Source organism: Hirundo rustica, chromosome 7 (assembly GCF_015227805.2).
Source record: "Hirundo rustica isolate bHirRus1 chromosome 7, bHirRus1.pri.v3, whole genome shotgun sequence".
Taxonomy (NCBI): domain Eukaryota; kingdom Metazoa; phylum Chordata; class Aves; order Passeriformes; family Hirundinidae; genus Hirundo; species Hirundo rustica.
Window position 1 is genome coordinate 10,321,574 of NC_053456.1, and position 16,612 is coordinate 10,338,185.

At 44.8% G+C, this 16,612-nt stretch overlaps 1 protein-coding gene across 1 annotated transcript in view; it reads left to right on the forward strand.

Moving 5' to 3' along the window:
• Positions 1 to 16,612, forward strand: part of ADCY5 (adenylate cyclase 5) — a 204,460-nt gene continuing 187,848 nt past the window's right edge. Inside the window, exon 1 of the mRNA XM_040068872.2 lies at positions 1 to 1,254. Coding sequence (XP_039924806.1) covers positions 253 to 1,254 — 1,002 coding nt within the window. The 5' untranslated portion in view covers positions 1 to 252. The remainder of the gene's footprint in view (positions 1,255 to 16,612) is intronic.

Below are 16,612 nucleotides of genomic sequence, written 5' to 3' on the forward strand. Positions count from 1 at the left end.
GTGCCGGGGCCGGCGATGGCTCTGCCCTGAGCGTCCCGCCGGGGACACCCCGGCTCTGGGGACGCCCGGCCGTTCTGGAGACTTTGGGGGCGTTTGCGGGTTTTGCCTTTTTTCTTTCTTATTTTTTTCCCCTCTTTTTCTTTTTTTTTTCCCTCCTCTTTCCCCGCTGCCTTTTGGGGTTTTCTCCCGGCGGCTCGTCCCCTGCGCCTGCCCGGCGGTCATCCCCTCGCCCGCGGCCCCGTCCCTCAGGGCATGTCCCGGTCCAACAGCGTCAGCCCCCCGGGCTTCGGCGGTCCCGCGCCCTGGGCAGGCACCGAGCAGCACCGCTCGGCCTGGGGCGAGGCGGAGGCCCGGGCTAATGGCTACTCCTACCCGCCGCCGCCCAACAGGTCCTCGGGCAAGAAGGCCTCCCGCATGTCGAGCAGGTGGAGGAGCGAGGAAGACTACGAGCCCCGGAACCGCGGGGATAGCGGCTGCAGGATGATGAGTTTTAGGTCCAAATCCGCCTGGCAGGAGCACGGTGACGACAGCCGACGTCACCGGTCCCGCCACCCGCCCGGCAGTGATTCCCCCGCTGCCCCCAACAATGCCAGCCCCCGGCAGCTGGGGGAGCAGGGGGAGGTACGGCCCCGCTCTGTGGAGTTGGGGCTGGACGAGAAGCGCATCAAGGCCAAGATTGAGGAGCTGGAGGAAGAGGACGGGGACGAGGGGGACTCCGAGGCAGCCTTCTCCATGGGCAGTTGTTGCAGTAGCCTGCTGCAAATCTTCAGGTCCAAGAAGTTCCAGTCTGAGAAACTGGAACGTCTCTATCAGCGCTACTTCTTTCGGCTAAACCAGAGCAGCCTCACCATGCTTATGGCCGTGCTGGTGCTGGTGTGCGTGGTCATGCTGATCTTCCACGCCGCACACGGCCGCTATGAGGTATCCTATGTCGTGGTGCTCTCCTTGGCCATCGTGCTGATGGTGGTGCTGTGCATGGTGTGCAACCGCAACAACTTCCACCAGGACCACATGTGGTTGGCGTGCTACTCTGTCATCCTGGTGATCCTGGCGGTGCAAGTGGTAGGGGTTCTGCTGGTGTGGCCCAGGAGCGCCTCAGAGGGCATCTGGTGGACCGTCTTCTTTATCTACAGCATCTACACGCTGCTGCCGGTGCGGATGAGAGCTGCGGTCATCAGCGGGGTGGTGCTCTCTGCCATCCACCTGGCCGTCTCCCTCAAGATCAACGCGGAGGATAAGTTCCTCCTGAAGCAGGTAAGCAAACCCTGAGTGGTTTGGATGTGTGCTCAGCATCGAAGGGCAAGGGAACTGGGGTAGTCTGACTTCCATAGGCCTGCCTGATGCTGGAAGGCTGACGGGGCTTTCAGCTGAACTCCTATGTTACCTACTGCTGGTTGGGATGGTGCACAATGTGGTGGCTAGCCTGTAATTTGCTTTTTTTCCACAGCTGTGCTGTTCCCTCGTTTCTGCTCCAAGTTAAGGCTCTAAACATACAAGAAGTGTGCCTTACTTGCTGGGTTCCCATGACAGCTGCTCCAGCACTGTCAGCCAGCCCTGCCAGTGCCCTTCAGTTGTATTTAATGTAAACAGCCCTGTGCTAAGCACACCTGTGGAACAGTATCCGAGCATGCTGCTGTTTTACTGAGAAATGTATAGGAAGTCTGGCTGTTTTCATCTGGTAGAGGTTATCCTTGTGTGTCACTCTGGGTTCAGTGTTGGCACAGAGCTTAGGCATCTTAGGAGAGCGTGCTCCACGGGAATGTGGGGTAGGCTTTTTAGTTTAGAAGGAAAATGTTTTGCTCTGAGATGTGCTGGAAATCTCTATGGTGAAAAAACTCTCCTGTACAGGCAGGATAAAAAGTACAAAAAAGAAAGTATAAATGCAGGTTGTTATTTAGCTGTGATATGATGTTTAACTGAAGCAGCTCAGTTTGCAGGAACAATAAGACTATTATCAAATGCATTACAGTGCAATTTTTAATTACCATATCTGTATAAACAGCAGCAGTACAAGGCGCCACTCTTCAAGCGAAGCAAACAGCCTCGGGACTCGCGTTTTAAGCTTACCACACGTAAAACATTGAAGCTGTGAGGCAGCTGTCATCCTTCTGATGTGCAGGACTCTGGGCAAGGATCAGCCTGTCACAGAGTAAGCCCTGATGCTCGTGTGTAACCAGGGATTGTTTATTAAAATCAGGTGTTTGGTAGTTTTACAGCCCTAACACGTAATACAAAATAAAGCCTCGCGGTCGATGCCTGCTTTGAGTCTTAGTTCTGGGTTGTTTTGAGTTCCGCCTATTGCAGTGGCAAGAAAAGTTGTAGGACTTAAAGAAACACTCATCAGGATGGGGCTGTCACTGTTCTGCTGTACAAAATAGCCCATGAAATTACTCTCTTCTCCCCCCTGCCTGGTTAAGCCTACTTGGAGAGTTTCTGGCTTTGTTCTTAGTTTGCTATGGATACTTTTATAAACTGTACATGACATATTTTTCTTATGTTTGATAAAAATGGCTTTTTGTGCATTTCCAGCAAAGCATACTCTGGGAATGGGACAGTTGGTGTTTTTCTGCTTGACTTGAAAAAGTTTGCTAATGGCCTCAGCTCTTCTCCGCTGGGGCTCTGTTCTTGCAGAACCTCATGTGTGCTTTCTTGCTTTATAGACTGGTATTTCTCCTGTTGGAATCAGTGTGTTGGGAGACCGTATCCTTTCATGTCAAGGCAAATCCCATCCTCATTGAGGCTGGGAGATTTAGCAGTCTGTTATGAGCAGTTTGGAGGATAGTAACGAATAAAATGTCATCATGTTGGAAAATGTTGGTAACTGTATTTTAGTAGGAAGGAGCCTGAATTACGAAGGCTAAATGATTGAATCCCTCAGTAGAAAATCTGGAACAATTACAGCTTCCTGCCTTTCCAAATAGCAGGTTTTTTGTAAGAGGTTGGCTTGTGTATATGCCCTTGTCAAAGGTAGAAGCATGGACAGTAGGTGATGTATGCACAAATCTGTGCATTGCACAGTTGCTTTCACTTTCATAGTAATGCTGGGGTTTTCCTACGGTTTGGCAATAAATGCTCAGTTAAGGAGGAATGTCCTAGGAGCACTCTTACTTTGTCTTCAAAGGCAGAGCGTCTCTCTACGTTGCCTGTTTATTTTTCCTACTAACACAGTCTCTGTCTTGCTGTGGTCTACACTGGTGTGGCACGGGCTGAATTCGGTGGGGTTGTGCAAGGCCAGGCATCAGATTCCTTACACGTTTGTGTACGAACATGAGCTGCTGTCTCTGGCTGTCTGATAGAAAAATCTGTTCTGCTGAGCACATTGCCTCACAGCTATTAACAGGCCTTCCACATGGGGCTGTATCTCGTTGCCGTGGAAATCTGTTGTGTTCAGCTGTGTCGCCCTAATGCACACAAGGTCTCTTTTCCTCCTTCAAACTACCAGAGGCAAAGGCAGGTGAAAACCAGATAAGTCAAGAAGAGGGAGTTAAGATGTTTTCTGTGACTTCACGCTGGCAGTCACATCAGCCTGGGTTTTGTGGAGCAGGAATGAATGTTAAATGCGTTTGTGACTGTGTGACCAGATGGTACTTCACATCCAGCAGTCACAGAAGAAAGGCTGGTTAGGATGTATATCACCTTTCCTCTCTTTTTTATGGCATTTTAAACTACAATACTTAAGCAAGTTTTACTTTGTGGGAGGTTTTTGCTTTTAGTCCTCTCTGAATTGTTTCCAAACCAGGAGAAATAATACACTCTTGTTATGATCCACTGATATTTGAGGCAGAGTGACTCTTGTGTTGACTCCTGAGCACTTTTATAAGGCAATGGAGCTTGTAAAAACTCCTCTTTCTCAAGAGAGTGAAATTCTTGGTAGTAGGTCTGTTTTAGGGGAAAGGCAGCTTGTTGAATTCCCTAGCGGAGGATGCATGAGTTTACTGTCTGAATTATCTTCTCTTGTCATTGCTGGATTTTTCTGTCCCCAAACTCTCTGGTCCAAGGCTATACTATTCAGGCTTCACGGAAGGGTTAATGCAATCTGCTGTTTCTGAATCCACAAGGTGACAGGAGTAAAAGTAGTTGTCATTGTTCAGTCTTAACTAAGTTGCTTCTTAAAATAATCCTTCTGGGGTCACTGGATTTGGAAAGTAAGCTCTGGCTTCTCTTTGCTACCTGGAGGAGTCCGCCTTTCAAAAGAGAAAGCACCCCTGTCAAAAAGATGAGTATAACTGGTACCTCTGTGAGTCTCATCAGCTAGAGGCAATGATCTTGGCTTCTTGAATTGGGGTTTGATTGGAATAAAAAAGTGCTAATTATTACATTATATTAAAAAAGTTATCCAATGTTGAGGGAGGGGAGAAAAAGAAATCTTGCGTTTGAGAATTTACTTGTTTCCAAAGGCAGCAGGCTGCTGGAACAGAACACAGTGAATAGGTGATGCTCCACCAACTGCAAATCCTGACTGCTTAAAAGGGGTTTTTCGTGTGTTCCTGTGATCAGTTAGCTCTAGAGGAACTGCTTTGTGGTTTACTGGGGAGGGGATGACTGCAATTGTCTTCAGGTTTAGGTCCTTGTGTTATTCTGGGACAGATTACAAATATGTTCCACTGCATGGAAGAGTGTCCTCTTCTCTCTGCATGTGTCTCTTTTCAGGCCGGCTTTTTCCATGTGTTGGCTTTGATGCACCTTCAGGCTCTGAGAACACACTCAACCCTAGAATTCATGTAAGCATTACTTTCCACGTGAATGAGGCTTTCTAATACTTAACTGAGAAAGAAGTGTACTGCTTATCAGTAATCTGCCTTGCATTCACAGCAGAGATAACAGTGAGATTTATTCTCTGCCCAGCTGACCCACAGACTTGTACGGGCACATGGGAAGAGGTTCAGCCTGTGGGTTGCAGATGCTTAACTGAAGTCATGTGAGGAAAGCAGCTGCCCTCAGCGCAGATAGTCTTGAGTAAGCACTGGCATTTTTTGTAAGACTATGGGTAAGGGACAGGGAATTTCACAAGAGAGTTTATTTGGACTCTGAATCAGACTTAAAAAGGGATGGGGATTGTGTGTGGGAGTGGGTGGGGGACCAGGAGCAGGGGATAAGAATTCCACATACAAACATCAAACAAGCCTGTGGACTGAGGTTAGGTTTACTCCTGTTTTCCCATCCAAACCTATTTTATTGTAACTTTCTGAGGTTCCTTGTTCGAGAGTACAGTTAAGTCTTTGTAGTTTATTAACTCAATGCAAGTGGGTAACTGTTAAGGTACCACCAAAAATAAATACCTTCTTTTTTATCTTGTGTCAGTAACCTCATTGAAAGAGAAACTGAAATGCACTGATCTCTTTTCTCCTCATATATTACTGCAAGCCTTCTGCCAAGGATCTCTGATAGCAAAGTTCTGAACTACATGTCTTTTTTTGTCTCTCTGATTCAGGGCTCCTTCTTGCTCAACCTGTTTTTGTGTCTCCATCATAACAATATTACATTAATGCTCCTCATCCTTCACTTCTGAAAAAGTGTGTATGTGTTGGCCTTTCTCTCTGTCAGTGCATGTTGATGGTAGATGATTTATCTGCACCTGCACAGGGGCTCTCTTGAAAGTGTAGCATTTCAGTTTAACAGTTTTTCAGAAGATGTTGGTAGGGAAGCTGGTCCCTCTCCTTTTCATAAATAAACTCACTTCAGCAGGGCTAAAAACAATTTCTTACTGTAATAGGGAATCAACTTGAATCTTGTGGAGGTCTCCTAGCACCTCGTAGAGATGCTTTCAAGTCGGCAATTTGAATGGCATTCAACAAGAAGTCACACAGTAGGAGAAGAAGTACTGTATGTTCCATCTCAGCCTCAGCATGCTTAATATATGTAGGTGATGACTGATTTAGAGACAGATTCCCAGCCGTGTGTTAATCAAGTCCTTGCACTGTGCTTTCATTTCCTTCAAGCAGCATTGTCTTTGTTCATCAAGAAGGAGAGGTGAACTACCTGGAATGCAGGTGGATCTGTGTGTCAGCTCTCCTGTGGTTACGTGCTGCCTGTTTTACTTTTTCCACCTGGAAAACAGAATTGAGAAATGTTTGTATAGGGTGGGATTTTTAAGGTGCTCAGCCACATGGGGCCAGGTACTGGGTGCCTTAAACAGCACTTAATGCTCTGTTCTGCATAAACATTGATATCAGTAGGGCTCTTGTGCAGTTAGAGCTCTAGCACTGCTCCCTACTGAAAAATCTGCCTGTGCAGCAGTTGCACCGGAGTTAGTGAAAATAGATTTGCTGTCTTCTGTTCCGGCGAAAAAATGGCAACCTGAAATATTCAGTAACTGTTGCATTGATAGTTGCCTTCCTAGGGTAATTCTGTAATAGAAGTAATTAAGTAAATCCCTGAAGTACTGTGTATCAATTTAGTCCTTTGTGAGAATATTGTCTTTATCTCTTGGGCATGTGTTGCCTGGGGTTTACAAAGGCGTATCTGTTCTTATCTCCTAAATTACCCTATGATTCTGCCACCTCTTAATCTATCTCCTTTCTTTAGCCTCCTTCCCCACCCCCCCAACCATGAATTAGTTTAATATTTCACTGTAATGTTCACCAGTATCAAAACCTGTTAGTGTGATAGAGTGCTGTGTGTCTAACTTCTCCATGTTCCTGGGTTCTTAATAAGTTTGTTGTCTTGATAAACTGACCTATTTGTGTAATTTCTCTCAGCTTTGTGGTAGTAATCACACTTTTATGGTTGGCTTGCATCCTGACGGTGAATTGAAGACAAAACCTAATAGGGGTGATTGAGGTGCATAGCAAAAAGACTTGTCCTTCTAGGCATTTGTATGACATGCTTGAAAAGGCAGGGTGCGCTAGTTCTGGATATTTCTGGGGAGGTGAAGATACTTTGCAACAACACCAGGATTCATGAAGGTACAGGAGGCAGAAGGATAAACTTCCATGCCCTAATCTTACAAAGCAGCCATTGACTTGTCCTTCAGTGTCCTGGGCATGATGGCTTAGTTTGACACCAGCGTGATCCCTGTTCTCTGTCAGAGACCTGTCCAAGGCAGGACATCTTATTTATGTGGTCTTTTGTGATTAACTTCATTCAGATGGTTTATAAACCTGAACAGCGGTGGATATAAAATGCTGATTTTCCTGGTGCTAAAGGCTCACTGGAACTGGTCGTGCCCTCCTGGAGCCAGAATGGCCCAGTGCTTCCTAAATGCCCTTTTGCTCTGAGTCCACTGTTGTGTGGGCAGCACTGCCAAGGTCTGGGGTGGAAGAGGACTGGGACTCAGCCCAGCTGGAATGTGAACTTTGGGCACCAGGCTGTTCTCCAAATGCATTCAATTTGTGTCTGATTAGCTAATCTTTCAGTCATGTACCATGGCTCCCTCTCTGTCTTTTAAGAAAAGTGGAACAATCGCTAACTTTTTAGCCATTGCAGTAATTTGAATAGTTACAGTCTTTGGGGAATAGCTGGTTTGGTCATCATATTTTGGTATTACTGGATATTACTCTCATTTTCTAATCAAACTGAAAGAACTGCCCTTCTGTCCTGGTAGAAGATGCAATGAAAAATTCCCAGCAACAGCTGAAGAACTGAGAGGTAAAAATCAAAATTATTTGACAGCAGATTCTGTGCATGTGGTAAAGTGATCCACCCTTTGGCTGGTAGTGGCTTCTGAGAACCTGTGCTTTGAAAAGCTCTTGTCTTTCTCTTCTTTTCTTTATCATCTCTTTTTTCCCCTTCTTGTCTCACTCTACTTATTTTTATTTTTTTCTGGTTTTGTTTTTTGGTTTTTTTTTTTTTTTTTTCCCCTTCTTCTTCTTCTTGGGTGGTTTTTTGTTGCTTGTTTGGGTTTTTTTTCATTCTTTTTCCTTGTGCAGATGGGTGCAGTTCAGAGAAAATACCCACTTTTGTTGGAGGAGGTAGAAGACAGGGCTCCAAGTTTTACCAGCCTTGGGCAAGGTTTGTCCTCCCATCTGCTTTATACCATAGGGTTTACATGGCACCTTGCACAGGTAATCTGTACCCACAAGAGGTAGTGCAGAGGGAGCTGGAGTGCACCAGACTCCCTCTCGAGCCTCCCAGCTGCTACATTATTTCATGTTGTTTTTTTTATGGCCTAGAGGGGTAGGACAGTGACAAAGTGTGTGCAAGGAATGTGAAGATTTACCGCTTCTGGGAAATGGGTGGGGTTCCTGTCTAACTGCTGTGTGACTTTTTCATCTCCTGCAAGTCCTGTGTTTTGATGTGGGATATGCTTGGTGTTAGTTCCTTCCCTCCCTCTGAAGTCTAGCCTAGTGATGTGAACTTGTGATATCTTTCATCCATGGGATGCTCTTTCTTCTTTTTGTTTTGACATTGGTGATACTTAAAAAAAAAAAAAAAAAAAAAATTTGTCTTTACCCGAGATGTAGCCTGCTGCTGCCAGAAACTTGATTCATTATTATGGAGTCCTTAGGCTAGGTAAAAACCCAAGGGGAAATCTCATGTGAATGAAAAAACACAACCCCAAAGATATTAAAAAGGATAATCTAGTTATGAGGGGGTGTGGGAAACAGACAAGAATTTTAATATTTGTCTCCTGAACTCCTAAATGTTCTCACCTTATCATAAGAAAGTTTGAAGTTTCTAGCTCTTAATAAAGTCACACATAAAATGGCTGTCAGGCCAAGACAAGACTCAAAATGGTTTTTAGCAGCTGCAGCCAGACCACTCCCAGTGAAACTCTCCGTGTTGTTTTATGATGGTGCTGACTGTTGCTGGTTTCATCACTGGCAGGTACAGGAATGGCATCATTCAGCAGACCTGCAGTAGAGTTTAGCGTTCTACTAAATGCTAGAATTTAGGCCTTGTTCTGACACTCAGAGAAATGAACTGAACACATTTTAAAGCTCTGCCTTCTTCTTCCAGTCTTGCTCTTGAACATCTGGGAAGCTCTGTCCCACCAGGAGCCTGGTAGGTAGACAAGCCTGTGCACTGTTTCAGCCAGACACAGTTGGGTTTGCACCACAAAGGTGATGTGTTTACAAATGGTGGGACCCCCCACCGCTGAAGAATTAATGGGCATCACCAACAGAATTGCTTCTGGTGCCAGGCTGGCCTCACTAATGCCAAGTAGGATTTTTGTTACAGTACTCACTATAGAATGTTTCATTGTATTGTCAGGCTTTGTTCTGCAAATAAAACATCATTATGTACTTTTTTCTTCATATTTATATGTCACTAATGTAATTGCCATGTATCTTTATTCCCTTCCCCAGACATCAGGAACACAAATCATATTTGTGTATTTAAGATGTTATCAGGACTGTCTGTAGTGTGCATTGTATAGTCATCATTTGTGGCTTCTCCTACTTCATAGCAGCAGAAATAGCAGAAGAGAAGTATATTTCAAAGCATCCTCAATCCTGCCCTGATTTTGTTTATAATTCCTTTACCCAGACTGCTTCTTCTGCAGTTTGAGTGATGAGTTTCCAGATGAAATATTAAATTGCCTTTTCTTTTCATGAAAAGTTTTACACACCCATGTAATACCCATCAAATTTTTTACTGTGAATTGGGGTTTTGTGGTATTGCTGAGCTTGGCTATCATCCTGTGTTTTCCTGGGAAACTTTGCTTTTGGGAGGTTGAGTTTTGGGAATTAAAGCTGCTCTTCAAATTCAATATACACATTCCAGTAGTATCAGAGTGCACCTTTGCAGACAGTAAACAAAGGACTGTGCTGATGCAACACAGAGGGAATAGAAATAAAGAAAGGTTTGTGTTTCCTATTTCTTTTCCCCCCGATGTTAGAAATTGATCTCTCAAAGAGGCAACTTACGCAAACTGTTTATTCTTCAGATATTGCAGCTTGTATAAGACATTCTGTCTCACTTCATAGTCAGAAGAAAAGGCTGTGACATTGCTTGCAAGGATCTGTCATAAAATGTTGCTGATGCAAACAGTTCCCTGGCTGTATCTTCCCTTCCAGAAAAAGCCTTGCCTCCTTCCCTTAATTCCCTGCTCTAGACTAAATGCTACAAGTACTGATCCCTGTGTCCCTCTCACTCTGCAAACCAAATTCTTGGAGCCAGCAATGTGGTAAGGGACTACTCAAATCAGTATTTCTAAAAACAGTAGTTTGCTGGTCAACCCACAGATGACAGAGCTCCTCAGACATGCTTGCTGAGTGATGAACTCTTTCCATTTGTTGGGAGGTACCCGATGGCAGCTTTCTCTGTGTATTCTTGCTTTAACGTGTGGGTATTTATACACAGAATTGCACAAACTGGGGGGACCAAGGGACATGTTATTAATGAAGATGTGTCCATTTAAATGGGATTTCTTTTTTTCAGGCAGGTGGTTACTGGTAATCTCCTAGGGGAGAGGAAGAAATGCTCTATGGTGCTGAGGAAAGAGGAGGCTCTGCAGTGTGGTGGGAGAATGTGTAATCACGGTGTCAGTCTCACTCATGCTGAAAGCTAAATGCAATTTTTCAGACCGTTGAACACGAAGTAGGTTACTAGTGTGGGAACTGCTACTGAGTGTTGAACTCTCTGGATCTTAAGTCCAGGATGGACTTCTGAGCTCATGTAACAGTGCCCACTGATCAATTCTCCTACACTTTAAAATTCCTTCCATTCAGATGGTATGGAATTAAAAAAAAAAAAAGTTAAAATGCTGAATTTCACAGTATTTGTCAGTTGAAAAAGCAATCTGCAGTGATTTCTGAACTGGAGGTGAACTGAGCCAATACTTATTTTTTTCCTCCTAGGAAGACAAGATTTTAATACCCTGTGATGGAACATATTGGGGATATTTCTCTGCTCAAGTTGGTGGCATCTACTTAAATATAGCACAGATGGACGTGTTAGTTGTGAAGGGGTTCTGACATCATGCCCAGATTTTCTACTGGGTAATTATGATCTTGGCTTCTTAATTGATGTTGAATATGGTGTTTTTCTTTGCTCCATGTCTATTCTGGACTTTTTAGCAGTACACCACCAGATAGATGCTGGGCATATGGATTTACTATCATATCTGAGAAATTTGCAAGGCTTTTGACAAGCCAGGAAAATGAGGGACTAGAGCTCAGGCTTTTATCTTCTTAGTTGTGTCCGTGTGCTCGAACAAGTGCCACCCCCTTGGAATGACAGATGTACTGATAACTTTTGAAAGGTACAAAACCAGAAATGGTATGATTGAAGGATCCTTCCAGGGCTCAGATTTGCCATCTTGCTGCACCAAGACAAGACCAAGTCAGCCTAAACCATTTGTGGCAGGTACTAGTCACAGACCCATCTGAAAAAAACCTTCCTTTGTGTATGTGCTCTCGGGGGTCACAAAAGTACTGATGTGCTTTCTAGTGTGTTTGTTTTGTTGGCGGTTTTTGTTAAGCAAACCAGCAAGCACAGCCCTGGGTAGGAGCAGACAGTAAAGAAGAGCTGTCTGTGACTAGAGCGCTCTGGCTGCTCTCTGATGAAACTGGTGCTCAGTTTCCTCGTCTCACCTGGCTTTAGTTCCCACCCCACCCAGAGCCTGCCGTTCCCTGTTGTCACAAACAGTGTGTTTGAATGACATCTGGCACAGCTGGGTCTCATTCCTGAGTGGGGCTTTCCTGAAAGCGCTGCAGGACAAGCAGTAAGCTTGAAGGTTTCTCATCCTTTCACAGCTGACGACCTTTTCGGTGCCTGGCCCTTCTCAGCTCTCAGGGTAGCTGTACTCAGAGAACTCCTCAGAACTCCAGGCCTGCTCCAGGGACTCTTAAAAGTGTATGCCTTTTGCACTGTGGTTGAAATGACTGTGAACAAATACTTAAGGAAGTATTTCCTGAAAATATTTTCATATCCCAAGAGAGAAAGTTAGGAAACTGATATTTTGTTTCTGTTTGTTTTCCTTCTTCCCTAATGCAGGTAAGGAGTATCTGGCTGTGTCATGACACTGAAGGTTTGTCCTAGTAATAGTGTCTTGGAAAGGTAACACTCTGTGGATTAGTTAAACAACAATATAGAGCCCACTATACAGAAACTGTGGTCCCCTGCTGAAACCACCTTACTTGTCTATTTTAGATGCAAATGGACCTAGTTAATTTAAATCGCTTCCAGAGGGAATGCAAACTAAATAAAGTCATGCTTGTTAAAAGAAGTGTTCTCACAGGTTTAAATAATTTTCTTCAATTTATTTTGATGAACTTCTCTGAACAGACCAATCTTTACCATAATATCTTCAGGCCAAGACTGTAGCTTATGTAAGTGAGGAGTACCTTATACTATTAACTTAGTGCATTGCCCTTGTATGTAATTTTCCTTTAGAAAAGTTGGTGTACCTCTGTGCCATGTGCCTTCCCCCTTGGCAAGGGTTGGTGCTGGTTGTGACAGGGACAAAGTCAAGAGGGGAGCTTATCTGTCGTGTTTAGCCAGCGCTTGGCCCCGTTTCCAAAGCTGCTTTTCAGGAGCCTGGTCACAAGTATCCCCTCTATGGCTGTTTCTGTGCAAGGGGTAACTGCTCACGACTCATCCTTCCCAGAGAAATGATCTGCTTTCAGAGCATGACCTCTTGCTTGGGGCTGGCACCAAACCTTTTCATTGCCAATTCCATAGCAGCTGTGACCGGGACAAAATACTATATGTCTAAGATTCCCAGGCTGCCACCTGGAATGCCACAGAAGTGACAGGTGATGCTCCTCTGTGTCTTTCCTGAGAGAAGCTCCTTTGGTTTCCAGCAGCTCTCCTTCTGTTTAAGCCATTTGCAATACTCCATACGCTATTGAGGCAGTGCCTTGCTGCAACATGAGCATATCTTCTGCATGTCAAACTTCACGGGGAGATGCTGTGACAGCTCCCTGCCTGCCAAACCTCCTGCTGAAGCTTATTGGAGAAATATTGTGCTCCCTTCAAATGGGTGGCATTGTAACATTGGCTTGCTCATTGAAACAGCATTTGGGTCTGGGCACAGTGAAAATGTTGGTTTCCTTTCAGCAGAAGGGAAAAAAACCCTGAAGGCTGCCTTCTGCATAAACAGTGGTCTTAGGCAGAGCTGCAATTTCCAGGACTGAGTCAACTAACTTTTGAATCTTAATGGCCATGATATTTACTTCTCCCTCTGCTATTCCCTGTCCCAATTAGATCTAAAAGGATTCTTAGCTCTCTTCAAACCATACCCTAAACCATTGTTGCCTTGTCTAGTTTTTATTTAACCCAACAAGAAATGAGTTGGAATCTAAATGCCTCCTGCCTATCACCAAAAATACCTTTTTCCCTCCGGCTGCTTGTAAAGTGCCTTTAACTCCCCTCAGGGCTTTTCTGTTTGAAGGGACAGCTGGTGTAGAACAATAGTGACTGATTTATACTGATCAATCCTCACATTACTGAGAGGCATCTGTCTTCTTCTAGGCACCCTGCAGTGTATCAGAGACACACAGTTGGAAGATGTGTCTGCAGTGTCTCCTGTCTTTCACCCCACCCTGACTTTTCTGTAGGTCCTGGGAAAAAGAAAAAAAAATGGGAAGAAATACTGCAAAAAAAAATTAATAGTGAGAGGTGCATTTCCTCTTCTTCACTTATGTGGTTATCATTGAGTCTGCTTTTCCATTTTTTTTTTCAGTTGTGTGTGCTTCAGCAGCAATACCATTACTGCCAAACTGTCAAACTCAGTAACTGAAATGGTTTTTTGACCAACTCACCCCAAAGTTAGTTTAGCCTAAATATTTGGACCAAAATAAACTGGGAGGGGCGGCACATGTGCACCTGAGCAAACAGTTCAGAGGGGCTGGTATCATCTGCTGAGAAAGAAGTGTTAATGAGCTAGGAGCAAATGCAGCTGAAGGATGTTAAGGACATGTTGACATCCTGATAGGGACCTATGCTGCTTTCAGACTTTGGTGGAAGGAAGAACATAAACCCCTTTATTGTGGAATCATGAAATGGTTGGGTTGGAAGGGACCTTAACGATCACCTAGTTCCAGCACCCTGGACATGGACTTTACTAGACCAGGTTACTCAGACCCCCATCCATCCTGGTCTTGAACGCTTCTAGGGATGGGCCACCCACAGCTTCTCTGGTCAGTCTGTTCATCTGTCTCACAATGCTGTTTTTCCAGGAAACCCTTAACAGGTGAGAGGATGGCCAAGCATGATCTGTCCACCTGCTGCAGTCCTCCCTCCCTCTGCTTTTTCCTTGCTTTCACCTCCTCAGGGATGTAAACAGGCCCAGGAGAAGTCCCCAGGCAGTGCAGCTCTGTGTTCCTGCCCCCAGTGTTTATTTTCCTGATGCACTTTACCTGTGCAGGTAACTAGGATGAGCTCAGACAGCCGTCAGCTTTGAGAGCAATTGAGTAGTGTTGCTATTACTGACGAAAGAAAAGGCAGCCACAGAAGGTGGCTGCAGGATGGGTCTCCATTGTCCTGTCCTCCAGAGTGACAGCAGGGAACAGTTTGTTTCAGTGGCCCTTGCCTTCTCTTACCTTGGTAAGAAGCTCCAAACTTTGTTAATGTTTTGAGTATCTCTGGTGATCTGGTTAAAGTTTCTTTTTTTGTCTCTAAATAAGCTGCAGTGGATAACTTTATGAAAAAAACAAGACTGCACTGATTCCTTCCATTTTTTCTTTGGTACAAGTGGAATGTGTGGTGAGAGCATGATCCAACAAGTGTTACTTTGGAAGACTCGCTTACTGCCCGGGATTCAAGTAGTGCCCAGTCCCTTGCACTTCATGTGAGGGCAATTAGCGCACGTGCATGGCAATTAGTGCTGCAAATGAAGTTGACACGGGTGTATTCTGCCTCTTTAATGGCTTGCTTTTCTCCTCTGCCAAAAGAGCAACCAAGCAGTCTCAAAGGAACCTGCTGCCTTCTGATATTTAATTTGCTTCAGGCTTACGCTGGCATCCTGCCTCTTTCTTCTGCTGCCGCGCCTGGCCCACCTGCCTGCTCCGCTCCCAGTGCTGCCGAGGAAATGATCCCTGTTTCTGGCAAATCAGGCCATGACTTGCCCACGTGCTGCAGTTGGGCCTCACAGACTTCCAGCACCATCTCTCCCTGATGTGCTTTGTCACTCCTGGTTTCTGACCTCCTTTCAGCAGAACAGTGGGCTGGTTTCTGATGAGCTGCACTGCAAGCAGCAGCGCCTGGCAAAGGAACCTGCTGGTGAGAAACTGCAGAGCAATTCTTCTGTTATCCATCTTCTTGAACTAGATGTCACAGTGATGGGGGCCTTCACATATCTGTGAAATCCTGTGTGTGTTTTTGACCAGTGATGGCTCTGGAGTGGATGCTGGAGTATAGATGGCATATGTGTAAGTCCCATATATGTGAAGTGACATTATGTGATTCTTAACCAAAATTTTAACTGTTCCAGAATATTTTTAAAATTAAACTGAATTAGAAAAGTCTGGCAAAAAAACTTGCGGTCGAATACTCAATGGCTATAGGAAAAGTAAGGGATTAAAATTCTAGAAGAGACCTATTAGTCACTGACTGTGGGAAGAGGGCATAGAAGTATACATGGGGCATGTTAAATCGATAATGAACTTTTGATGCAGGTCTTCCTGTATATGGCTTTCCTCATTGCACCTTGTGCCATGGACCACACATCTAGGTTTGTTTTTGAATGCTTGAAAGATCATATTTTTAGAGTGTCTCTTCACAGGAAGCTGGTAGTTTAGGATTTATTTTTGGGGGTTTGAATCTGGTCATTTCCCCAGAAGCAGGAACATGATCGCCCTGGATGGGAGTATGTAGTAACCAGCTTTGCTTTGAGTGGTTGTTGTAGGCCAGAAAAAGTTTAGCATTAGTCTCTGTAAAATTGTCCTAGAGAACCCATCTACTGGAGATAACACGCTGGGTTAATGGTGTTACTTTGGGAGCCTTTGTTTTATGCATCACTGATTACTGAGACAGTTGAAATGTGGGTCGGTTTTCTTTCTTTCTAAGTAGAGTTTGCACAGAGTAACATGCAAGCTGTTGCTTTCTAGAAAATGTGGGTCAGGTGCTGTTTTGCTGAGGAAATCAGGAGGTATTTTACTTAGCTAGCATTAATACTCAAGTGTTTCCTGACTTCCTTGTGCCAAGGTCCTAGGCTGTTGTGCTGATGAATAACACACTTTCTGGAACAGGAGTGTGCAGCGAGCCACGATTTTGTGTCATTAGGAGCGCTGGCTCATGTGATTCACAGAGGTGGATAGAGTTCATGGAGGATGTGTGAGCCCTGTCATCCCAGCTTCAAAAGCAGCTTCAAAATCCATGGAAAGCAGCTGCCCCAGGAGTGCTTGGTGACTTTTGGGAGGAGCAGGGGCAGACAGACAGAAACTGTGTGGGACAGGACTGCGTATTCCTCCTTGTGAAGTAATGAGCATGTGGAACAGACTGTGGTTGAGGAGGTTGTGGGGGGTAGAATATTAACCATGGTGAGAATAATCCTGGAGGAGCACATTTATCCAAGCTGGCACTTTGCACATGTGTCATGATGGAATTTTCAAAGAAAGCCCTAAACAAAAGAGTTTTATGGAAGAACAAAACAGCATTGTCAGCAATGGCTAAGGAAGCTGTGCCAGCGCCTCTTTCCATATCTGTGCTCTGAACTGGTTCATGTTCTGGGGCTGTTGCATGCACAGATGTGTGTTAGCATCTGCCTTGAAGGTGCAGAAAAGAG